At 37.3% G+C, this 23,168-nt stretch overlaps 7 protein-coding genes across 11 annotated transcripts in view; 3 read left to right on the plus strand and 4 right to left on the minus strand.

Moving 5' to 3' along the window:
- Window positions 1-410: 410 nt before the first annotated feature.
- Window positions 411-3,143, plus strand: LOC110381119 (small G protein signaling modulator 3 homolog). Its single transcript, XM_021341365.3, has one exon. It carries the CDS (start codon window positions 644-646, stop codon window positions 3,032-3,034), a length of 2,391 nt encoding a protein of 796 aa, XP_021197040.1. The 5' UTR covers window positions 411-643; the 3' UTR covers window positions 3,035-3,143.
- Window positions 3,144-4,088: 945 nt separating this feature from the next.
- On the plus strand, window positions 4,089-5,287 carry LOC110369630 (large ribosomal subunit protein P1). The gene is made up of 3 exons (XM_021325143.3): window positions 4,089-4,259; window positions 4,474-4,723; window positions 5,174-5,287. Exons 1-3 carry the CDS (start codon window positions 4,188-4,190, stop codon window positions 5,185-5,187), a joined length of 336 nt encoding a protein of 111 aa, XP_021180818.1. The 5' UTR covers window positions 4,089-4,187; the 3' UTR covers window positions 5,188-5,287.
- A 748-nt stretch (window positions 5,288-6,035) lies between these two features.
- LOC126054939 (small ribosomal subunit protein uS14m) overlaps window positions 6,036-23,168 on the minus strand; it is a 180,005-nt gene continuing 162,872 nt past the window's right edge. Inside the window, exons 2-4 of the mRNA XM_064034610.1 lie at window positions 7,065-7,141; window positions 6,706-6,929; window positions 6,036-6,196 (exon numbers count right to left, since the gene is read on the minus strand). Of these exons, the coding sequence (XP_063890680.1) occupies window positions 6,094-6,196; window positions 6,706-6,929; window positions 7,065-7,130 (393 nt within the window). The 5' untranslated portion in view covers window positions 7,131-7,141 and the 3' untranslated portion in view covers window positions 6,036-6,093. The remainder of the gene's footprint in view (window positions 6,197-6,705; window positions 6,930-7,064; window positions 7,142-23,168) is intronic.
- Window positions 7,468-11,673, plus strand: LOC110384685 (Fanconi anemia group D2 protein). Its single transcript, XM_021346103.3, has one exon. The coding sequence runs from the start codon at window positions 7,592-7,594 to the stop codon at window positions 11,642-11,644; it is 4,053 nt and encodes a 1,350-aa protein (XP_021201778.3). The 5' UTR covers window positions 7,468-7,591; the 3' UTR covers window positions 11,645-11,673.
- LOC126054952 (large ribosomal subunit protein uL1) lies at window positions 12,022-14,062 on the minus strand. 2 transcript variants are annotated; one of them, XM_049842049.2, is made up of 5 exons: window positions 13,927-14,062; window positions 13,586-13,741; window positions 13,021-13,176; window positions 12,689-12,854; window positions 12,022-12,222 (listed from the first exon to the last, which is right to left on the minus strand). In XM_049842049.2, exons 1-5 carry the CDS (start codon window positions 13,929-13,931, stop codon window positions 12,052-12,054), a joined length of 654 nt encoding a protein of 217 aa, XP_049698006.1. In that variant the 5' UTR covers window positions 13,932-14,062; the 3' UTR covers window positions 12,022-12,051. The 2 variants fall into 2 exon arrangements, with proteins under 2 accessions (XP_049698006.1, XP_049698007.1); XM_049842050.2 differs by lacking the exon at window positions 13,927-14,062 and adding an exon at window positions 13,853-13,869.
- On the minus strand, window positions 14,636-16,457 carry LOC126054938 (uncharacterized). The gene is made up of 3 exons (XM_049841996.2): window positions 15,868-16,457; window positions 15,406-15,576; window positions 14,636-14,818 (listed from the first exon to the last, which is right to left on the minus strand). Exons 1-3 carry the CDS (start codon window positions 16,009-16,011, stop codon window positions 14,678-14,680), a joined length of 456 nt encoding a protein of 151 aa, XP_049697953.2. The 5' UTR covers window positions 16,012-16,457; the 3' UTR covers window positions 14,636-14,677.
- On the minus strand, window positions 17,434-23,093 carry LOC110369599 (zinc finger protein 69). Of its 4 annotated transcripts, XM_064034605.1 has the most exons (7): window positions 23,033-23,093; window positions 22,576-22,716; window positions 22,267-22,392; window positions 20,844-21,935; window positions 20,534-20,656; window positions 18,885-19,079; window positions 17,435-18,334 (listed from the first exon to the last, which is right to left on the minus strand). In XM_064034605.1, exons 2-7 carry the CDS (start codon window positions 22,699-22,701, stop codon window positions 17,927-17,929), a joined length of 2,070 nt encoding a protein of 689 aa, XP_063890675.1. In that variant the 5' UTR covers window positions 22,702-22,716; window positions 23,033-23,093; the 3' UTR covers window positions 17,435-17,926. The 4 variants fall into 4 exon arrangements, with proteins under 4 accessions (XP_063890676.1, XP_063890675.1, XP_021180768.3 ...); XM_021325093.3 differs by lacking the exon at window positions 23,033-23,093 and having other exon boundaries at window positions 22,576-22,882; XM_064034607.1 differs by lacking the exon at window positions 23,033-23,093 and having other exon boundaries at window positions 22,542-22,680.

Below are 23,168 nucleotides of genomic sequence, written 5' to 3' on the forward strand. Positions count from 1 at the left end.
AATATTGTGATATTTAACATGTCCATCCACATAATTAATATGTATTTTTTTTAAGAATTGTGGTCCGGTGCGGCACTCCGTAGCTCAATTTGGTAATAACTATCCGAAATACCAAGCAATGACCTATCACTTGAACCCTGTTTGCTTTGATCGCATACTAGCTAATGTGTTGCTGTCGAAGTTTTATTTGTTTCCTAAATCTTGAAACAAAATGTAATCTTTCTTAATCTTTCTTTGTAACTTGCTAGTGGTATTTTAAAGAACAATATAGAATTTTTTACTTTTATCTTCTTGTCTATGTATCAAACAGAAAATCAATAACTGGTATCCCTAGAAACAATATTAACTTTACAGTCTGGATCGTAACTGACGTAGTTTCGTGGTAAGGATAGAAAGAAATAGGAGATATATTTTTTACTAAGTGTGATAAGAAAAGCATCAATGAAGTATTCCCACGAAGAGTTTACCAACGGCATTTAACAACTTTGTCGTCGAAATGGGAATGACGTTTGACCTTTATTTATTTTGACGTTTACTATATCTGCAACAATGTACGACGTAAAGTGAAATTGTTTTGTAAGGAGAAAGCTCAATAAATCGCATAAATAACTGATTAAAACCGTACCAATTGTCTGTGTGCAAGATGGATTTGGCAAAATCTCTGTTTAGTTCGCGCGATCATGTCGGTTACGTGGGCCGCGAAGACCATGAACGTAAAATAAGTGCTGCACTAGCTGACGACGATCCGGAAGACATGATCGATGCGATACGAGGATTAAATATTGCTGACGAACTTCTACCAGCCCCCGGCGGGCCGTTTTCTGCACTTACACCCAGTATGGTCCCGCAAGATATAATGGCTAAACTGGCGCAACCAGAATCTGAAGGTCACGGTGGTGGACTTCCAGACTACAGATTTGATGAATTTGGATTTTGTGTTGACGAAGAAGATGGACCTGAACAGAGTTCTAACAAGTTACTTGCAGACGCATTCGTGGAGGATGATCAACACCGTCTTCAATGGGAATTTTATAGCAAGGAAATCAACTTTTCTGAAGGTGAAGGAAAGTTAGAAAAAACTGATAAACTGCAAAAAATGGTGAAAGATGGCGTTCCACATTCACTCCGGCCTCAAGTATGGATGCACTTATGTGGCGCTAATAAAAAGAGAGCTTCCACTGAAATAACATACCATGAGATAGTAAGAGCATCAAGTGATGATGGGTTGGTAACAAGTAAACAAATTGAAAAGGACTTGGTTCAAATACTTCCTAATAATGTTTGTTTTTCACACCCAACAAGCACTGGAGTGCCAAGGTTGCGAAGAATATTGAGAGCACTGGCCTGGCTTTATCCTGATATAGGATATTGTCAGGGTACTGGAATGATTGCAGCATCTTTACTATTGTTAATGGAAGAAGAAGATGCTTTTTGGATCATGTGTACCACAGTTGAAGACTTGCTGCCAGCATCTTACTACTCTTCAACTCTCATAGGAATCCAAGCTGATCAAAAAGTATTAAGAAGCCTGATATCAACTTATTTACCTGGCATTGACCAAGTATTAAACGCCCATGACATTGAGCTCTCTCTGATAACAATGCATTGGTTCCTAACATTGTATGCCAATGTTGTCCATATGAAAATTTTGCTAAGGATATGGGACCTATTCTTTTTAGATGGCTCTTTAGTGCTATTTAAGGTTACGTTGGCTATGTTAAAAATAAGGGAGAACAGATTCACAGAGATTTCTAATTCAGCACAAATTTTTAATGCACTCTCAGATATACCTGGAGAAATTGATGATGTAGAGCTCCTGATTAAAACAATTGATGAAGTATGTGGTGATACTTTGAGTCCCACACTAATTGACACTCATAGAAGAAGACATCTAGCATATCTGATGGCTGATCAGGGTGCTCTTGTGGGTAATCCAAGTGCGGTGCCTAATTTACCTAAGCAGCAGCTGCAAAGACGTCAGATTAAGAAAAGCAAGTCAGTAATACAAACAATACTGTTTGGAGAAGACAGCAACAATGAAGATGCTGTTTCAAAGAACGTCAAGCAGACTGAAATTTTGGTTGATCTCAGGGAAGCAATTTTACAAGTTGCTCGCCACTTCTTAGCTCTAGAGCCTCAACTTGCTTCTGAGGTACAGTTGACTGCAGATTATACAATGCAAAGTCATGCAGCTGATAGAGAGAGGTATGTCAATGTATCGAGAAGTAAAAGAAGACGAGCCAAAGCCCTTTTAGACTTTGAAAGAAGAGATGGGGATGAATTGGGTTTTAGGAAAAATGACGTCATTGAAGTAATCAGTTCTAGGGATGAACACTGCTGGATTGGCGAGTTGAATGGTCTCAGAGGCTGGTTTCCAGCGAGATTTGTTAAGCTGCTTGACGAAAAAGGTGTAAAGTATAGCAGGGCGGGAGATGACTCCGTTACAGAAAAAGCTGCACATCTGGTTAGAGGAGTTTTAGCTCCAGCTTTCAAAAGGGTGCTCCTTCATGGTATTAAACGACCTAGCTTCTTGGACGGACCATGCCACCCGTGGCTTTTTATAGAAGAGGCATCATCGCGTGAAGTCGAAAAAGATTTTAATTCCGTCTATAGTCGTTTGGTGTTGTGTAAGACATATCGTTTGGATGAAGATGGAAAAGTTTTGACGCCAGAAGAATTATTATACAGATGTGTACAAGCCATCAACTTGTCTCACGATAATGCACATGCTCAAATGGACGTCAAATTACGCACATTAATTTGTATGGGATTAAACGAAGAAGCCTTGCATTTATGGCTGGAAGTATTATGCTCATGTGTGGATGTTGTCCAAAAATGGTACCACCCGTGGTCATTCATTAATTCACCAGGGTGGGTACAAATTAAATGCGAATTAAGAATCCTTTCCCAATTCGGGTTTAATTTAAATCCAGATTGGGAACTTCCACTTAAAAAAGATACACAAAATCAGCCTTTAAAAGAAGGAGTGAGAGACATGTTGGTAAAACATCATTTGTTTTCGTGGGATTTGTAATTTTTGAATTTTAAAGCTTAATGTTTTATATTTATGCAATTTACTATCAAATATGTAAATAATAATTGTACCTGTGCACTGTTCGCCTAATATATCAATTTTACGCTTATTCTAAGAGCTAAATAAAATATAATGTGAATACAGCAAAGCATATATAATTTCTAAGCCTTATTTAACTTAAGTTTCAAAAATATGATAGATAACTTGAACGGAAAATATTTATCACACTAAAATGAAATTTTTTATCAAAATCCGCATAGAACGTATGTTAATTGTTCACCGTAAAACAACTGAATAGATCGACATAAAAGTTAAGGCGATGCCGAGACGAAATTTCTAGCCACAGCTTCCATTCTCATTGATGCAAACATAGAAGCACCCATTAATTTGAGAGTCAGTCTGATTTGGAAATAAAATTTTAAATACTACGCGCGTTATCAACAGCGCACTGTGCTCTTCGAGGTACAAAGGTGTATTATCCGCAACCGGGAATCGAACCCAAAACATTTAGGCGTTATTTTGATGGATTATTCTATTTTGTTAGAGATTTTCCAACTTTTTCGAAAATGTTTTCTAATATTGGCAACACCATATCCATTCTCGAACGTTTCAGTATTTCATTTTCTAATATTTAACATTATTAACACGCTTATATTATTTATCTAAAGAATATTTCTTTAGTTATAATCAAGAATATTGGAGTGGTGGGGGTGGCTTCATAGATCGATTTGTTTTGCTATCTTGGTAGGCCAAAATGGTAGAATTTACAAGGAAATAAATTGCAGTAGCTTTCTAAACAGCAACTTTAGGCTAATTAGAGTTCTAAATTTATTAGTTCATGCTTATCTTTTGTCATAAGAGAATAAAGTCGTACATTTAATAAAACATATTTATAATGAATCCTTAATCCACAAAGAATTTCGGTATGAAAATGAGATCCATTGAAATGAGCCAAAAAGGGATACATAGTGGATTGTCTATGGCGAAGCTTATGCTAAAAATACCAAAGTATCTCCCTCCATTTCATAATTTGACAGATCCCGAGCGACTGACAGCTCTCTACCTTTTTGTTTCTCTTCAAGTCAAGAAGTCAAACGTGCTTGTTCTCTGAGAGCTAAGGCCTGTTGGCGACTTGCACGTCTTATAATTAAAAATGGCATCAAAGGCTGAATTAGCTTGTGTTTACTCCGCTCTCATCCTCGTTGATGATGATGTTGCCGTAACTGTAAGTATTTACATGAAAACGGCATGTTTTGTTTTAGGTTAAGTTTTCATCTTAAGATTATCCACTTTCATCTAGTCTATTTCTGGTCAAATGTGTCCTAAAAGTGTATAAAACGTATACTTTAATGTTATCATTCGCGTAAATATCAATATTTCAGTTCATGCTCGTAGTGATGTTATTGTGGTGGTGATTTCAAAGTGTTGTGTTTTTGTAGGGTGAGAAGATCTCCACCATCCTGAAGGCGGCCAACGTAGACGTGGAGCCTTACTGGCCCGGTCTGTTCGCGAAGGCGCTGGAAGGCATCAACGTGCGCGACCTGATCACCAACATCGGTTCAGGCGTGGGAGCTGCCCCGGCAGCCGGTGCCGCGCCCGCCTCCGCCGCCGCAGCACCTGCTGCTGAGGCTAAGGAGGAGAAGAAGAAGGAGGAGGAACCCGAGGAGTCTGACGACGACATGGGCTTCGGTAAGGATGCATTTGTTTTCATCAGTACCTCGGTGCACATTGCCAAACACCAGCTACCAAAAACTATAGTAACATCCCTATTATATTTATGTTCATGAATTAAACTTGTAAGCTGCTTAGTATAGAACTAAAGGATACACTAGTTGCAGAAACTAAATTATTCCATAAAGAGACAAGGCATGGCTCAAATATTAAGAACCATGTGTCTTGAAAACAAATTTTGTATTACTTACTGTGGCATTATCCACATTAAAAATGTGTTCACTTAAAAATTATGCCATGGCTCCTAAATGTTACTTTTCTCTCCAAAATAATTACAATGATGTTTGCATGTATTAGCTTCAGAATCTAATGATTGATAAAAATTACCACTGAGAATATTAATATATCAAGTCATTTGGCTTTGAATTTAATATAACTTATACTAATTGTTATTTTGTTTTGTTTCAGGTCTCTTTGACTAAAAAGCTTTATATTGAAGCTGCGATATTCCATTGTAAGCTTTATGAAGCTTGTTTAGTTGTAAGGATTAAATGACTTTATAATAAAGTTTTTTTAAACTTATGTCCTGTTTTTTTTTTTATGTAATAATTGTTACAATATCGAAAAGGACCATATCACGTTGTACTGGGATCGATCTATCATCACTGACAGGACTATTGTAGCCAATAAGCCTGATATTGTGGTGATAGATCGATTAGCGCGCCGCGCGATGATAATCGATGTCGCCGTTCCGCATGACGAGAACCTTGTGAAAGCTGAGAAAGAGAAACAAATAAAGTATCTCGACTTAGCGCACGAGGTTGTCGCCACGGCTGTTGTTGTGCCGATTGTCGTTACGGCCAATGGTTTAATAGCCAAGAGCCTCGACGAACACCTCAGGACTGGCTGGATCAAGGGACTGATTCAGAAGGCAGTACTCCTTGATACGGCACGTATTGTGAGGAGGTTTCTGTCTCTGGGACCCTAACCACCGGTACCTTGGACCCTGTGCCCGATATAGGTGGCAACCTATTTTTTATATTTTTAAATGTTTTTTATTTTTATATTTAATATTTAAAAATGTAAATTATATGTTCTAAATAAATAAATGACAAAAAAGTTACAATATTGTCTTATCCTGTTTCAGTGTTTGAACAAATATCTATATTTAGCAATACCTTTATCTTTTTACACAGAGGTCAATGACATTCTTATAATTTTGCATCCAAAATGTCGAAAATAGAAAAGAAATTGGTGTATAAAGTTGAATTCATGATACAAACAGATATCATAGGGAGGTATCCTAGAGATATTTAAAACCAAACAACAGTTGAGTTAACAATATAATTTATTTAAGACTACACTACATAAACTAATAAGACATTGCTCTATCCCCACATGGCTCGCTGTACTCCGGACAACTTGTTGTAGTCTGCCAGATGTCTCCACACTATACGGCTCATTCGCCACTCCTTTACAATACCTCTGGGCCTGAAAATGAAAAGTATAGACATCATAACCTGTACTAATATTAGTAATGTGTCACTAGCTCTCACACCAAAACTACTGAATTGATTTAAATGAAATTTGATATGTAGGCAGGTAGACTGAGAAAGGACTCTGGCTACTTTTACCCAATTGCAAGTTCTCCTGGAAAACAGCAAGGAACAACTATATTATTTTGAACATGAAAATTTCGCTGAAAAGTATTAAATTGATTTGATTTGATAGTAATATAGTTTGTCTCGAGGACAAGTAGTAAGGACAGCTTTCTGTCAGAATAAAGGGTATCTATCTAAGGCTTTCAAAACTGATATGTTAAATTGGTTTAGGTGCAACATTATTTTGATTGACCTATACATTCTGTCCCACAGCTAGGGGAAGGTTTCGGTTTGATTGTAGCAAAGTACACTCCAACCAAGGTTTCCCCAAAGCCTTATATCGCTTTATGTGGCCTGTTTCAATTTTTATTTAAAGCTTCCTTAATGATTTCGACAAACCTTGATGTAACAACGCATCTGTTATTTAATCTGAGTGGGATAGCGTTCATCTCAAACTTATTTATATCTTTGTCAGCCAGTTCCCTGATCTCCAAAGGCAGGACATCATTCTTTCGCATCGCGTTGATTCTGGTTCTCTCGAGAAAGTTCTCTGCGCTCATTCGTCGCCTTTTCACATCTCGTATCATAAGCCAGTTCGCCCATTTATTTCTTACTTGTTGAAACTGTAAAATAATTCAATATTGTATCTTGAGTATTACATGAATGTTTTGAAGAAATTGAGAATTACACAAGAATGTTTATAACACGATCCGAGTCGGATATGCTCAATACTTTGATTAATTTTTTAATTAACTTACCCCGAATCCAGCTACTGTTTGGGATTTCCATACATATTTTGCAACACCAGATATATTTAAATTCATCTTAAATTATTATTCCACTTTTTTCAAATTATATTGGAGGTTATGTTTAATTTTTTGACATTTCATTGATTTCAGATTTGATAGAGCTGGCCCAAATCAGGTGAAATGATTCCTTTCAGTATGCACATAGTTCGTAAAGTTTACTCGACTATTTTACACGTTCCGCAGCACATACGTAGAGTATGTAATCGTTTATAATTAGGGTGTTAATGATAATTAATTAATTAATCGTATGCTAGCATGAGATAATGAACTATGGCAAAATTAAGCACGATATTATGGATTCAAACATTCTAGACGATTTTTAGTATGTTGTTTGGACGTCACATACAGGACTTTCCGAATTCCGCAGCTTTGACATGTTGTGACAAGTTTTGAAGTTTGTTTTCAAATATCGCGAAACTGATTCCCGCTCTCTTGATTTTCCAAAAAAATATAAGATTATTACACAAAAACAAATTATGACTTCTAAGAGAGTCATATCACAACGCAGTGATATCAGTCAGAGCAAAAGCAAGAAAGCTAAATCGTCAGACATAAGTAGCACGTATTTACATGTTACTCTACGAGAGAGTGGACTCACTTTGAAACATCCAACTGAGAAGTGCGTTATATCCAATGAGATTATTCATACTATCCGTAACATTAAGAAAAACCTGGAAAAGCATTTTGAATATCCTAGAAATCTATCGGATCTTTTTACAAACTTGGAGGATGAATGCAAAGATTTGGATGTGTTCAAACATTACTTGTTCCCTAATATTGTGAGGATATCTGACGATAACGCTGAAGAGTACCCGGTAAGCGACAGTGTCATCAAAATATTACTCAGTGTTCCAGTTCTTCAGAATAAACTTACTGATTATATATTTGAAAAGGCTATTGATTTAGCGGCTGAATCTAAATGTGGACCATGGATACAAATGATACTAAAATGTTTTTCGTCCCTAGACAGTATAGTAAATACAGACAAAATGTCCACAAATCTAATAAATCTATTAGATGTGGCATCAGAGAAAATGGTAAAATTGGAAATAATAACAGCCATTCCAGACATTATAGGGGATCAAGAGCATGACAATATTGCTGCAGAGATGAGCAGAATTCTCAGTGAAGATCATGATCTGATACCTGCTATATTAGATTGTTTATCTTACCTGTGTTTATCAGACAGCCAATATGAACAACTACAGAAGAAAACTCTAAATCTTTTGATGAGTCTTTCTAAATGTAATTATTTCTCAAATTTTGTTAAATTCCTACTAATGCCTGGAAGAATCAGCGACAATGCTTATTTAGAAGCTGTCCTGGGTTTAAGGAATGCTCTTGGATGGAGTACCACTGTTGCTCAAGCTCAGGAAGTGGCAACCAGTCAGGTTCTCACTGCCACAGCTATTAGGAACTCCATAGTGTCATCAAAAGTGGTTGGTAATGCATGGATTAAAGTAGTATCTTTATGTAAAGTGCACACAGATCATAAACCCATTGACTTTATACTACTTGTCATCGCATATTCAACATCGGAAGAAAAACAGAGGCAAGTAGAAAATCTGATTAGAAAGCAAATCAAACTAAATATTATGAAAGAAGACTTGTTAGAAGATGTATTCAAAAAATTTAAACCAATATTGAAGGAGTATTTAAGACATTTGATTGATCTTTCTAATTCACTACTGAAGACTAAAGTGGATCCAGATGTGCAAGCATTTGCATCATATATGTACACTCTTATGTTTGCAGAGTTGGAGGAATGTTGTCAAACAATAGTTGCAGAACTTTTGCAGTTGGGATTAGATTCTAAGCAGTGTGTAATGAGTATCTTACTTATTTTAAATAATGTTGCATCAAAAGACATGTCCCTTTTAAAGCCACAAAGTATTCAAATGTTAACACTGTTAGATAGAATGGACGATATGCCACTGGATGAAGTAAGGGCAGTCATGAATTTACTTTGTGGTCTAGCCTACAGTTATGAAAACTCAGTTATAAGGGATGATCTACATATGATCATAAGAAAAGAACTGGGCTCTTCAAACCCAAGAATTAAAGTCCAGGGTATTCTAGCAGCAATCCATGGTGTAAAGTACCTCATGGTGGCAAACTCTAATGATGATGATCAAACTAGAGAAATTCCAGATGATGTAAGTTATGGATCAGTTACTCATTTATCAGAAGGGGATCTTCGAGAAGCAGCACAAATCATTGAGCTGATCAGCCGAAGCACTCGACAATTTCCTGACATGATAGCATTCTTCTATGATGAATTATCCAAAGTCATTTTATCAGCATCACTCATAAATAAAAACTTTTTAACTTGGCTCACTGATGCAGTAACCAATGACCTACAACAAAATTTTATAGTGGACTCAGTGGCAGTAGACAGAATATGTGATTTGAAGCTGGAAATGCAATACTGTCTCAATGCAGAAAGTGAAATGGATGAAATTATTGCTATAAATATTGCAGGTCTGACTCTAGAATCTACATCTGAAGTTTATATTGGTATTTTGTCTCCACTTTTTCAACTTGTTCAAACTCTGCATTATAAGCAACATGGTGGTAACTTGGCCAGTATAGATGCCTTATTGGGATGTCCAGTTGTTATGCCAAAGTTTGATATAGACTTAATTGAGGACATGGATTCAGTTGCTGTCTGTCATATTTTGGATTGTTTAGTCCATTGCATTAATTGGTTCAGAGAATTACTCAATGCTTTTGCTACCCAAAATGATGATGATTTAAAAGCCAAGACATTGAAGAGGGTTCTACAGATAGAAGAATTAGAAACATTTGTGAAACAAATTCTTGTAAGAAGTAAGGTCTCTTACAAGCCACCAGTTTGTACATTCAATGTTAACAAATACACTGGTGAACAAATTGAGAGAAAAACTATAAAGGTACAAAATGTTAAACAAAAAGTTACAAAGAAGCCAGGACAAGATGATACTGCATTACCAGAAACAGCAAAGTCACAAGCAACACAGAACAATGTTTCTGTAAAGAACAGTCTTGAATTAAGTCACAACATGCCTCTCCGACCATTAAGTTTGAATTTGCTTCATTTGATTAAAACTGATATGACTGAAGATAAAGAGTCCGAGTCAGAGCTCACAGTTAAGACTGTCATCTTTCTTTTAAAATGTGTAAATAGTAACATTGAAAATGTTCTTATCTCTAAAATAAAAAGGAAAACATTTTTGACTAAACAAGAAAATGTTACATACGATGCTTCTAAAGCTGAAGAATGTGCCAAGACAGTCAGTGAAGTATTACCGCAACTAGTGGAACACTTAAAATTTGTCACCTTGTCCATTGAAAAGATGACTGCTGGTAACACACAAGACAATGAAATGATATACACATCGGATTTGTATAATCTCCTAACATGCTTAGAATGTATCTATAATTTGTGTACCATATATTTTAAGTGGATAGGTTTTAAGAATCAGCAGCATGCTGCCCTACTGAAGAGTTCCCTGAGAACTCTAGCAAATCCTAATACTGCTACTGTATCCCTGAAAGATTTACTGATTGCTACAGCACAGTGTCTACAAAAGCATGAAACATATTGTTTGCAATTATCAACTGCTGTAGCACTGATGGAATTCCTAAAAAGTATTCAGAATTTTTCAGATAATCGAATTATACTTAATACTTTGAAAACATTGGCCCAAAAGTTCTTATCACAACAGTGGAAAACTCCGGAAGGTACATTGGAGAAAGGTTTACTTTTCAACCAAAGTGTTGATAGATTAGCATCTATTTATTTTATAAATAACGAAGTTCTAGCTTTGAAGAACTTGACTTTACAATTAACAGAGGACATTAAGTTCTTAAAAACCAATAAAAATACTTTAAGCACACTTAAGTGCATAAACAAAAGCAATTTCCCTATTTTGTACAGAAATCTTGGTACAGCCGTTTATGAAGCAACAAAGGCCCGATTAGAAAAGGGCATGACAAACACAGAACATTTAGGCCTGTGGAAGGATGTGGCAACAATTATGAAGAACATGTCTGATATAGCGAAGACGCTCGAAAATAGGAATAACTTATCAGCATTTTTCAAGAAATCAATTCCAGTGCTGAAACTGTTTATGTCACAAGGAATCCCCATCTTGGAGATTCAGTTTAAAACTGAGAACCAGGAAGTACTGGAAATACTTAAAATTCTTCAACAATCTACCAGATTCTTGCAGACATTATGTTGCCATTCTAGATTGAAGAAAGATACTGTATTGATGAGCAAGGTACCACACATGAGGCAGCTTCTTGAAACTCTAATTTATAAAGTAAAAGCTGTGTTAGCTGCTAATAATTGTTCAGCTGCCTTTTGGATGGGTAATCTGAAAAACAAAGATATCCACGGCGAAGTAATAGCATCGCAACAGAGCATCGAAAGCGAGGAATCTGTCGAAGACTGCGATGAACAGCTGCCTGACGACGACGACAGTGATGAAACAGACGATGAAATGCTCGATCCTGATTCCAGAAGTTTAAGTGATATTGTATAATTTAAATATATTTCATACTCGAAAGTTAATTAACAAACCAAGGTTTTATTAATGTTACTCCTTTTTGTTTTCAATAAATAAGTATACACCTAAATACAAAACCCGTGTATACCTAGCCCCTTAGGTATTGTTCTGCTGGATCAGTGCTGCCACCTATAGTCTCATATACCATACAAAAAAAATGTGCAGATGCAATTTAGATAGGTATATGCATTTCTTGATAAACTAAATGCCAACCATATTGAATAGTTTCACCAAAACCATTGGAACAGGTGATAGAGATAGATCCTAATTTATGGGAGTATTTTTGTGGAACCTAATTTCCACTTTGGTTTGATGATAGAATACCATAATAATTGATAATTAAAACTACAAACTGTTGTTAAGTCAAGTTTATTGAAGTAGGCTTAGTACAATCTCTGGGGTGGGCCCATGGTAGACTTCATATGAAGGGAGCGCACGTTTTGCCAGTGCTTCTTGAGCAGCGACACCAGGAAGTTGATCGACAAGTGCACGTTCTGTGCAAGCTCATCAGGGGTCATGTCTACGTGACCAACAGCCACAGACAAGCACAATACCTGAAATTTAAAAAAGAACAAATTACAATCTCGAAGGTGTCATTATTTCTGGTGAATTACACTGTAATTGACGATCCCCTTGGGGGTGGCAACCCACAGGTTGTAAAACACTGAAGAAATGACATGTTTTACACACAGACTTCATTAGCAAGATGTACTTTTAAGTTTTTCATAATCAAATATTTTAATTAACTTTTTGAACGCCAATGTCGGCTATAGCCGACATGAGCAAGCGTGCCCTGTGCGCCAACGACGGCTATACTCGACAAAAAACAGGTCGCAGAAAAATACAAAATAAACCTATTAAATCATTACTTTTATGTATTTTTTAGTAGATATTTAATTAAGATTTTCGGGCTTGGCGTACAGGGCATAGGAATACCGATATGGCGTGGCGGTGAAAAGGTTAAAGCACCCTTCTCTTAGTGGATCATCTTAGGGGCATAATTTTTGAAATCGAACATACCTTCTTCATTTGGAACTTGATGGTAGCCTTGACTTCATCAATCTTCTGTGTCATGGACTCCTGGTGGGAGAGGAGACCAGGGAACTTGCCGGCCTTGTTGAGACCAGGACCCAATAGACGGGGGATCTGCTTGATGAGGGATTCTGATGCAAGGAAGGCATCATATCTGTAATTTTTAAGAAATAATTAGTTAACGCTTGTGGAATAATAATAGAAACTTCAACTAAAGATTCTTCATAAGTGGTGTATAGTTAAAATAATGTCTCTTAAAAAACATGTTCTGTTCAGCATTATGATAGCACAAGTTACTGTCTTATGTGACAAGTACTCACTTCTTGGCCAGTTTCTTAACAAGCTTCTTGTTCTTGTTAAGTTTCTTGAGTGCCTCAGCGTCCATGCAGGGCACCGTAAGTGACTTAGCCTCATCACAGTGCTGCTGGTCTCCAAGCACACACACCTGCATCTTGGGCCGGGGAATGTACTTCAACCTGAAAAGTTACAGAATGGTCAGTCTTTGAAGGATAAGCAAGTTTTTTAATATAAATGTCGAGATTTATCAGGAATAAAATAGTCATCAATATCAACAGATAATACATGCAAAATTATTAACATCATTGTTTTGGGGATATTTTGGTCTGTTGTACCATTTCACATGTGGTATTAAGTAGGTATTACAGACTAGGTACTAAAGATACTATGGTTAACATTAAAAGGCATACCTGAAACCATGTTTTCAACATCTTAACCTAAGTCGGTAAGCCGGGGCCTACCTACCCGATATTTTAAGACTCTGGGTCGAGTCCCGTCAGTTTTCACCGACTCCCTGTCCAGATTCACTTTGGTGGAACTTAAAACAAACATATGTACCACTAAAATGCTCTTTCCAGGTAAACGTACTTGACGGTGCCTGAGAAACGCTTGTCCTTCTGGGGGTCATAGTTCTTCAGACCAATTTGAAGCTCGACTGTCTCCAAAAAGTTACGTTTCTTGTCCTTCGATGCCTGGAGGACGGCATTTACGCACTCGTAAAGCGTATCACGCGATACCTTAGACCTGGAATAGAAAATAACACGCTATGAAACTAAAGCCTTTTGGAGGTTAGGCGTAAACATTCTAAATTTTATGAAAATTGACAAAAATTAACAGTACAATAAATTGTGTTACATGGTGAATACAAAATGCAATAATCAGGTGTCAATTACTAAAACGGATTACTAGAATTATTTGAGATTACTTACGACATAGTGGAAGAGTTGTCCTCCCTTCACGTTGTCAACGAACTGAAAGAAAGAATTGTTTGACTTTGACGTTTGAAGTGGATTCGTTTACAGATTGTCTATGGCACCGATGTAAAAAAAATATTTTTATGGCTTTACCATACCTCTGCAAATGCCACTTTTGGAAATGTATGGAATAATAATATAATTTATTTTAAATAGTAGTAGGGTATGAATGTATGACTAGCGGTCGACTTCGTCCGTGTACAATTTCTTTTTATCGTATGCGGGCTAACTATTATACAAATTTTAAGGCCCTCATTTCTAAAACAGGACTTCCATGCCCTTCAAGTTTGTAGGAGTTTATAATTTCTGAGACTTTGCAATTAATCAGTGCGTAGTATTTCGCTTTGCCCCTTTTATCCGGTTTTACTCGCGTCCCGTGGTTTAGGTACGCTGCGCAAGCACCCAGAAGCTCTCAATAGAACAAAAATTCCCCCGATTTTGAAATATTATTCATTACTGCTCTGCTCCTATTAGTCTTAGAGTGATGATATATAGCCTTACGCCTTCTTCGATAAATGGGGTCTCTAACACTGAAATAATTTTTCAAATCGGACCAGAAGTTCCTTTCCTTAGATAAGCGCGTTCAAAAAAACAAACTCTTCAGCTTTATAATATCAGTATAGATAGGTAATTCTTAATTAATAGTAGAATAAAATAAATACAATATAAATTCAATTTTTATTATGGCAATGTAAGTTTTTATTCATCAGAAAAGAGTGGCATATTTATTATTTCTTCGCACTTTATCTAGAATCAAAGTGTTCGGTGACGCAGGTTGAGGGAATCTTGGCTTGGTCACGTGCCAATCCGAGTTTGCTATTGCTGGATCATGTAGCCACCATCCAAACTATAATAAAAGGGAATGCTAGAATTCCTTTGCCTCTCTACCACGTCTTTAGCGTTGGAAGTGGGGCTGGGGCCCGATTCTCCTAATTTTACTTAAGCGCCATTCGATTGACGTTCGATTCGATTCGACTGAGATCCAATCCCGACTCGATTACGATTGAAGCGTATGTGGCATTCCGCTATTTTTTCTTTGAAATAAACGTTTTTATCCTTTTCTGTCATTCAATAATGAATCATTTTGTCAGCAAATGATTTACGATTGCAAAATGATTGTACAGCAAACTACCGTATAGACCAAAATCATCAAAATAGCAGACCAATCGCACACCAATCAAATGTCAATCGAATACGATTGGTCTTTTATTAGTAGCAGAATGCCCGATATGGTTAAAACTGCTATTACGATCATATTGCGATTCGATTTTGACATTATTAACTTAGGAGAATCGGGGCCCAGCACAGTTGGCTGGTCTCCTCATATGAGAACAACCGCCGTGGCTGAAATCGGCCTTGGACGCCATTATTATTAATTAAATGTTAGTCGGGTACCTGTATCATTATTATAATATTAAATCCTTTTACTCATACCTCCATATATGTAGTAGGCGGGAGCCGGTACATATCACAAGGATAAGGAGGTTTCATAACGCCTTTACGCTTCATTTTGACGAATCTGCCCGTAGAACCGTAAGCGAATCCATTAACTCTTCCTATGTACACATCGATAAGCCTGATCACGTCTGCATCCGGACGTTGTATCTGTTAATGTTTATTTTGCTCAAAGTTACCTATGCTAGGCACGGGTACATGACGTAAAAAGACTAAAAGAGAAAGGGTGCAGAACGTAGTTTACATGGTACCTACTTTTATATTGATGTTACTTCTGGACTAGGTCAATGTCCGGACTGGCCGGCCATACACATTCTATGGACACGAACTAAGAAGAACCGATTTGGATGAATTTTGAAAACGAAGTATCGGTCAGTGGGTCGTCTATTATCATTAAACAATATAATGCCAGTATTAATGTCGCATTAGCAGATCACTTACAGTTTTCGGAAGAGTAGAATACTCTTTGACTTTTTCCATCATAGGTTTAACTTCTTCTTTAGACATAGGTTCTTGATATTGTTCTATCATTATATCGTGCATATAATTTTGGGGACCATACATAGTTATTCCAAAGTACTCCATGATCAAAAATGTTAATTTATTTACAGTAAATTAAGGAGAAAATAGAATCGTATGATGACAAAATGACAAGCATTGATTTAACATTCCATTATTGACAGTTCTTTCAAAATGGTAGATACATGTACCTACCTTTTTATGGCTTGTAACATCACCATTATAGCTGTAATAGGTAGAATTCGTAAACGCGTCAGATTGATTGCTTCTTCTTACGAAATGTATCACGCAATGAAAGAATTTGTCGTCTACATTTTCGCAACTTATCATGCAATGCAACGAAATTCCCATAATGTGGACGCCTTGCGCGCACACCACACGCGTGAACAGAGCATTACAAGTCGTGTGCGCCCTGCGTCCACACTTATGAATAGAGCCCCAGTGGGGCTCGGTTCAACTAATGCCCCACTGACTGCATATTGTCTGCAAATTACTTCATCATCAGCCTATCGCAGTAGTGGACTGCGATAGGCTGGACATAGGCCTCTCCAAGTGCACGCCACTGAGATCTATTTTCGGCTTCTCGCATCCAGCTCCTGCCAGCCGTCTTGCGCAAGTCATCACTCCACCGTGCCTGAGGACGTCCTACACTACGTTTGCCGAGGCGTGGTCTCCACTCTAGAACTCGTTTACCCCAACGGTTATCGGTTCTTCGGCTAATATGGCCAGCCCACTGCCACTTCAGCTTGCTGATTCGGTAGGCTATGTCGATGACCTTGGTTCTCTGACGGATTACCTCATTTCTGATGCGATCCCTCAGAGAAACGCCGAGCATAGCTCTTTCCATAGCCCGCTGAGCGACTTTAAACTTGTGGACCAGCCGTACCGTCAGTGTCCACGTTTCGGCTCCGTAAGTCATGACAGGTAAGACGCACTGATTGAAGACTTTTGTCTTTAGGCACTGTGGGATCGACGATGTTAGGACTCGACGTAGCTTCCCAAATGCAGCCCAACCCAACTGAATTCTCCTATTCACCTCGTCGTCAAAGTTGTTTCTACCTAACTGCAATGTCTGCCCGAGGTATACATATTTCCGAACAACTTCGAGAACGGCGCCGTGTATCGCAATCGGTTCCGGTAGAACATGTTCATTGAACATGACCTTGGTTTTGTCCAAGTTCATCCGTAGGCCGATGCGTAGAGAAGATTCAGCCAGGTCGTTCAGCATCTGTTGTAGGTCCTGCAGCGTTTCCGCCATGATGGCGATATCATCAGCAAATCTCAAGTGAGCGATGTGTTCGCCATTGATGTTGATGCCGCGTCCTTTCCAGTTCAGCGTCTTGAACATATCCTCCATTGCATTAGTGAACAGTTTCGGGGAAATAACATCCCCTTGTCTCACTCCTCGATGCAACGGTATGGGCCTTGTTTGCTGATTCTGTACTTGGACGGACATTACTTACGATTGCAATATGATTGTAGAGCAGACTAACTACCCCCCGGATCAACTGGCAGACCAATATCAAATCAATGAAAATTGACAGTGGAATATGATCGGTCTTATATTAGTAGCAGAATGCCCGCTAAGGTTAAAACTGCTATTGAGGTTACGTTGTTATCAAATTGTCACATTATTAGTGGAATCAGAAGCTTCATCGTAACGCTAACACTTGTCTGTACGATGAATTAGGTACTTACAATTTATGTAAATAAAAATAATTTTGTGATAAAACTGTTCTTTAATTAACAAAAAAATATTATTCTCTTAAAAACTATGAGTGATCAAAATATTGGAATATCTCGTCATGATAATCTCCCGAGCCTCTTCCAAACTATGTTGGGGTCAGATTCCAGTCAAACCGGATGCAGCTGAGTACTAGAGTTTTAAGTCGAACCAAGGGGTATTGTTACTCGGCTGCATCCGGTTAGACTAGAAGCCGACCCCAACAAAGTTGGGAAAAGGCTCGGGAGATGAGATATCTTATTCATTAAAAGTTTTTCTCAGTTTAATGTCAGACAGCAATTCGTCTTCTGACTCGGAGTCTGTGTCTTTATTCTGTATATTTTCTTTTGCAACAACTGACATCTTTTTCTTCTTAATTGGTTTTAATTTCTTGTTGCTTACGACATTATTTTTTCTTTTTCGAGACTTGGAAGTAGGTTTTGTACGCTTTTTCCTTTTTACTAATGTTCCCTCATCACTGGACTCATTGCTATCGTATGTACTATGTTTGTTCTTGCTTTTTGCTTTCTGGTCTCTTTTCACTTTTTTCTTAGGGACATATTTAATGTTTTGATGTGTGCTACGAATATGAACAATTCTATTGCCGCTGTGGGCGAACGCAGCATCGCAAATATGGCATTTGAAAGGTTTTGTTCCGGTATGAGTCTGCAAAGTTAAATAAATGTTAAATGACTGTTACTTTTTTTATATAAACAAAGTCCCTCTCCACGTTTGTCTGTCTATTGGCGTTAAACTCCGAAAAACTACTGGACCGATTTTCATTATTATTATTTATTTATTTATTATTTAATGTATGGTGGAACTGTGTATCTTCTATAGGTCTCAATTCTATAGGTCTAACTAAAGAAAAGTCATCAGTGGTATGGTATAGGTATATCTCTTAAAGTTAACATAATTCATTTTACTACTTTTAAAAACCTCCCCTTACCTAGTCGACCGCTGGTATACAAAAATGTATGTAATAGCAAACTAGACACAATATTGGCTTTATTAGCAAAGACCAATTCTGAGTGACGGCTTTGACGCGATGCGCTGCGGGGCAATCACCGCTTTGCCCCGCCCCTGCGCCACACTTCATACCACCAAAGGGACCCGTAAATCACTTCTGCGCAGGTGAAGGTCAGCGCTCAAGATTCGTGCCGATTAATCCCAGAAAATACTTAGTAATAAAATAGATTAGAAAAAAATTACTTACACGCAAATGTCGCCGTAAATCACCTTTGGTATTGAATGCTTTGGAACAATAATCACAAATTACTTTCTGTTTTGCATGTGTTCTTGACATGTGATTATACAAATTCTGGTTATTCTTAAACTTTTTTGGGCATTTTGGACACTGCAAATTTTGATTAATGTGACTTAATTCATGGGAATTTATCTTCGCGCGTGTCTGGAATAATAATGATTACATTCATCAGATGTAGAAAAAAAAAACATATATGTCGGAGACTGTCATTAGTACGGACACTTAACGTCACGCAAGCGCGCCCTCTGGCGGCGTTACCGGTGAAACAACATTTTGGCGCGCTTGGCAGAGTCGTGGCGGTCAGCGTGGCGTCCGCGGAGCTCAGTCTTGATCGAGTCTTGGTCGAAGCTTCGTCGAGTCTTCGTGGAGTTGTCGCGTTACTTCCTTTCGTTACGTGTAGTGTACCTAGTGTTATTGCCTAGCGTTGTAGTACCTAAAGTTATTGTAAAGTCTTATGATTTTTGACGTGACAACGTCTTATAAATCGATGGAGCCGGCTGCACGCACGTAAAAACATGACTCATGCGGCGTTACCTCGCTCTGAGGCGTTACCTCGCCCTGAGGCGTTCCGTTTAAGGCTTGAAGTGCAAGCGAGAGCACGCAGCGAGCGACAAAGAGGCACAATCGGCAGCTACTCACGTTGTCACGTTCAACTATCGTCAGTAAAACGACTTTACAGACAATGGTTTTTTTTGTTTTGTAATGGTTCTTCTAACCTAACAGACAGATGTGTTGCTGGGAAGTTTGTTCCGCCACTTCTTCTCCCCAGCCAAAACACATAGGAAGTGGCGAAAGGCGGGCGCTTTGGGGGCTGTCTTTTGTTCTGACTAATTTGAATAAACGTTTGAGTTTTGAGTTTGTTTAAGTTTTGAGTTTGTTTGAGTTATCTCTTTGCTCGATTACCCTAGCTGATGTCGGACGATAGTGCCATCCTGATGTTCGCCTCCGACATATATATGGCAATTTGAGTAAGTACTCTATTACATAACTAACAATAAGCTAAGGGCTGCCATCCGTCCGGGTTTCCCCGGATTTGTCATCGTTTGGAGGCCGTCCGGGGGCCGTCCGGGCGGGGTTTCAAGAAGTATCCGGGGAAAACCCGGACACTTTTCATGTAAGGAAGCATCAAGCACCTCATTGAATTTAAGTATATGTTAAATACTAATAATAGTAAATGGATTACAAATTAGGTATTATTTTGTTTAAAAAAAATCGAACTCGTTCGGGGAAAAATGCGATTTACGCCAAATGTCCGGGTTTGGCGAAATTCGAGATGGCAGCCCTAAATAAGCTTGATTTATTAAGTATCCTATGTATCATATTAAGATGATAGTATCATCATTAAGTATATTACCTACCTATACTATTATTATTAGATAACTGCAAATTGTTGCTTGAATTATTAATCACTATTAAATCTAGTACCATCAATGCATATACATGTTTATTGCTTACATACTGTATTTTAATTTGATGCATACACACGGGCTGTAAAATGTATGAACAATGGAATTCTCGAGGAACAGTAGGTGTACTACATACTATATTTATATTTTAAAGAAATTCTATGAGAATCTGCTACAAGCAAATGTACATACCGTCATTTTACCGCAAACAGAACACGTATATTCTTTTTTTTCTCCATACGGATATGGGATATCAGGATGCATAAAAATATAATGACGAAAGTGTTCATAATGTCGCGGCACTTCGTAATTACACTGAAACCGAAAGTTCACTATATTATCAACCATCTTTATAGTTATTAACATAAATACATTGTACATACAAAGCATTTATTGACGTTGTTGCAAATACCAGAAAAATATGTAAAGTACTGGGTAAATCATTTTTATCTTCAATCTATTATATATTGATTGAGAAATTAGGACGATGTTTTGTACCTACGTTGTCACATTGCCGTGGATATGCCAATCCATGTCTTGGTTTTGCAATTTTCTTGCCATTATCATCAAAATCATCATATGCAGAGTCTTCAGAGTGGCTGGTGGAGTCCTCAGAAGGCATGTAATTACCATCTTTTTCCAACTGCTTCTTTTCATCTTCACTTGGCGACTCAGGTTCAAATTCAATGTCAATCTTTTTTTTTTTCTTTTTTATTGTTACTTTCTTCTTCTGAAATCTAATTTGTGTTGTGTTTGGATAGTTATCTATATCTAATGAAACAGGGTTTGATTTGATAACTGACAAAAGAGGATCATTTGTGTCATTACCATCATCTTCATGGCTAACACCAGTTGGTGCTTTATTACTTTCATTTAAACTGTGTTCTTCTACACCTAAGTCTATTGTAACAAGTTTTAACTCAACTGGTATGAGAGAGTCATTACTGTCATCTCCTTGGCTAATACCAGCTGATTCTTCACGATTTTCAATTAGACTTTCACATTTTATTGTACTGACAACTTCAAGGTTAGACTTAATTGGTGAAAAAGAGTATTTTGTGTCATCACCATCATCCTTACTGATTGATGCTCCATTGCATTCATTTAGACTTTCCCCTAAGTCTATACTTATGGTGTTCCGCTTAATTATTGGTAAAGAAGTGTCTTTTGTGATATTACTGCTGTCTTCATTGGTAATATCAACTGGTGCTTCATTGCATTCTTTTAGACTTGCACATTCTGTTGCCCTTAAATCAAATGTATGACTATTTGAATTAATTACTGGTATAAGAGGGCTTGATGTGGTATGACAATGGTCTACAGGGCAAATAGCAACTAGTTCTTCACCTTCATTTTGTTTTACAACTCCTTCTTTATTGCCACTTATAACAACACTTAATAATGATTTATTTGTGTTTCTGTTGATTGAATTGTGTTCTTCTGGGTCTACATCTAAAGTATTATTGATATCTATATTTTCAGAGTTACAAACGTCATATACAACTTTAGTTATTGTAATGGCCTTTGATTTTAGTTTCACAGGATTTAATCCAATTTTATGTCTATCCAGGAGTCGAAGTGAAGACTTGGTTATCTGAAAGTAATTCAACAGATCTAGCTTTCACATGTATAAAACAGTTGGGAAAAGGCTCGGGAGACAAAGATGATTGGATACTAAATGCAGGCACCCACCCCACCAGTCTTCACACACTACAATATAAATTGTATATATGTTTTATACTGTCGCAGACAGTTTTTTGATGTTTAAACATCTTTAGCAGCCGTTACAGCTAGTCAGAAGCCATGTAAACTGGTTCTCGGCTGCATTGGGATTCATTGGTAGCTGACATCAACACGGTTGGGCAAAGCAGATAATTAATTTAACACAATTTAAAGCATAATTAGTGCCCATTGGCTTAACTTACCATATTAACGTTTTGTAAAAAATCATAGACAATCTCTTGAGCTTTCCAAACTGTTTGTACAAAGTTAAAGGTCTTCACTAAGAGAGCCATGCATATGGGACATACGGAAAGATTCTCACTTGGTACCTGTAAGTTATTAATAGGCACTAAGTTATTTATTTTTATCAAAAGACATGTAAAATCTGAGATATTTTGATAAATTACTATTTTTTTAAATCAGTATTTTATTGTGCTATATTTGTCAGGAAATGTTTGATACAACTCAGATACACTACCTAATTAAGAATCCCAATCAGAAGGAAGACTTACATAGTGAATATCATTTAGTTTCAGAATACTTTCAATGAATACATGTTGTACGTCGCTTATTTTAAAAAGTTTTACATCAACTTGTAGGCACAGCTGACAAATTGCTTCTTCGAATACAGACTTCATGGCTAAGACGAATCACTGAAAATAGGCTAGGCTACAGCTGAAAAGTTAGTTGTGTAGGTACCTCAAATGAAATACATAATAAAATTCTGATTATTTTTCTATTCCCCAACAAAATTTTACAAAATAATGATTTTGACACATTCAAACATTGTCGTCAAACTTTTAGAACCATAGATAATACACTTATTTTTTGTTTCTTGGTACGTTCGAAAATAATGATAATGATTGATGATGTCAAGAAAGCTTTTTGAATGTTATTTTTACTTTACTTTTTGATAAATAAAAGTAACATTCATCAAGCTTTAAGACTGGAGGTTTGACTAAAACTGACTTGGGGCACTGGTCACATTTGAGGAGTACTCTGTGGCCCAGTCACTTCGCAGCTTCGCTTCAAACGTAAAAACGTAGTAATTATATACTCTCTGCTTCGCTTCGTATTCGTGGGTGAGACTAGCTGCTGGAAGAGT

This window comes from Helicoverpa armigera, chromosome 5, assembly GCF_030705265.1.
Source record: "Helicoverpa armigera isolate CAAS_96S chromosome 5, ASM3070526v1, whole genome shotgun sequence".
Taxonomy (NCBI): domain Eukaryota; kingdom Metazoa; phylum Arthropoda; class Insecta; order Lepidoptera; family Noctuidae; genus Helicoverpa; species Helicoverpa armigera.

Coding starts and splice junctions, on each gene's coding strand:
- LOC110369599 (XM_064034605.1), bottom strand. CDS start 22,701: ATGAAGTCTGTATTCGAAGAAGCAATTTGTCAGCTGTGCCTACAAGTT. Junction 21,936..22,266: donor TTTTACAAAACGTTAATATG/GTAAGTTAAGCC, acceptor AATTACTTTCAG/ATAACCAAGTCTTCACTTCG. Junction 18,335..18,884: donor ATTTACGGCGACATTTGCGT/GTAAGTAATTTT, acceptor TTAACTTTGCAG/ACTCATACCGGAACAAAACC.
- LOC126054952 (XM_049842049.2), bottom strand. Junction 13,177..13,585: donor CGTTTCTCAGGCACCGTCAA/GTACGTTTACCT, acceptor GTAACTTTTCAG/GTTGAAGTACATTCCCCGGC. Junction 12,855..13,020: donor GTTAAGAAACTGGCCAAGAA/GTGAGTACTTGT, acceptor TAAAAATTACAG/ATATGATGCCTTCCTTGCAT.
- LOC110384685 (XM_021346103.3), top strand. CDS start 7,592: ATGACTTCTAAGAGAGTCATATCACAACGCAGTGATATCAGTCAGAGC.
- LOC126054938 (XM_049841996.2), bottom strand. CDS start 16,011: ATGGAGTACTTTGGAATAACTATGTATGGTCCCCAAAATTATATGCAC. Junction 15,577..15,867: donor ATTCTACTCTTCCGAAAACT/GTAAGTGATCTG, acceptor AAACATTAACAG/ATACAACGTCCGGATGCAGA. Junction 14,819..15,405: donor CGCCTACTACATATATGGAG/GTATGAGTAAAA, acceptor CTTTTATTATAG/TTTGGATGGTGGCTACATGA.
- LOC110369630 (XM_021325143.3), top strand. CDS start 4,188: ATGGCATCAAAGGCTGAATTAGCTTGTGTTTACTCCGCTCTCATCCTC. Junction 4,260..4,473: donor ATGATGATGTTGCCGTAACT/GTAAGTATTTAC, acceptor GTGTTTTTGTAG/GGTGAGAAGATCTCCACCAT.
- LOC110381119 (XM_021341365.3), top strand. CDS start 644: ATGGATTTGGCAAAATCTCTGTTTAGTTCGCGCGATCATGTCGGTTAC.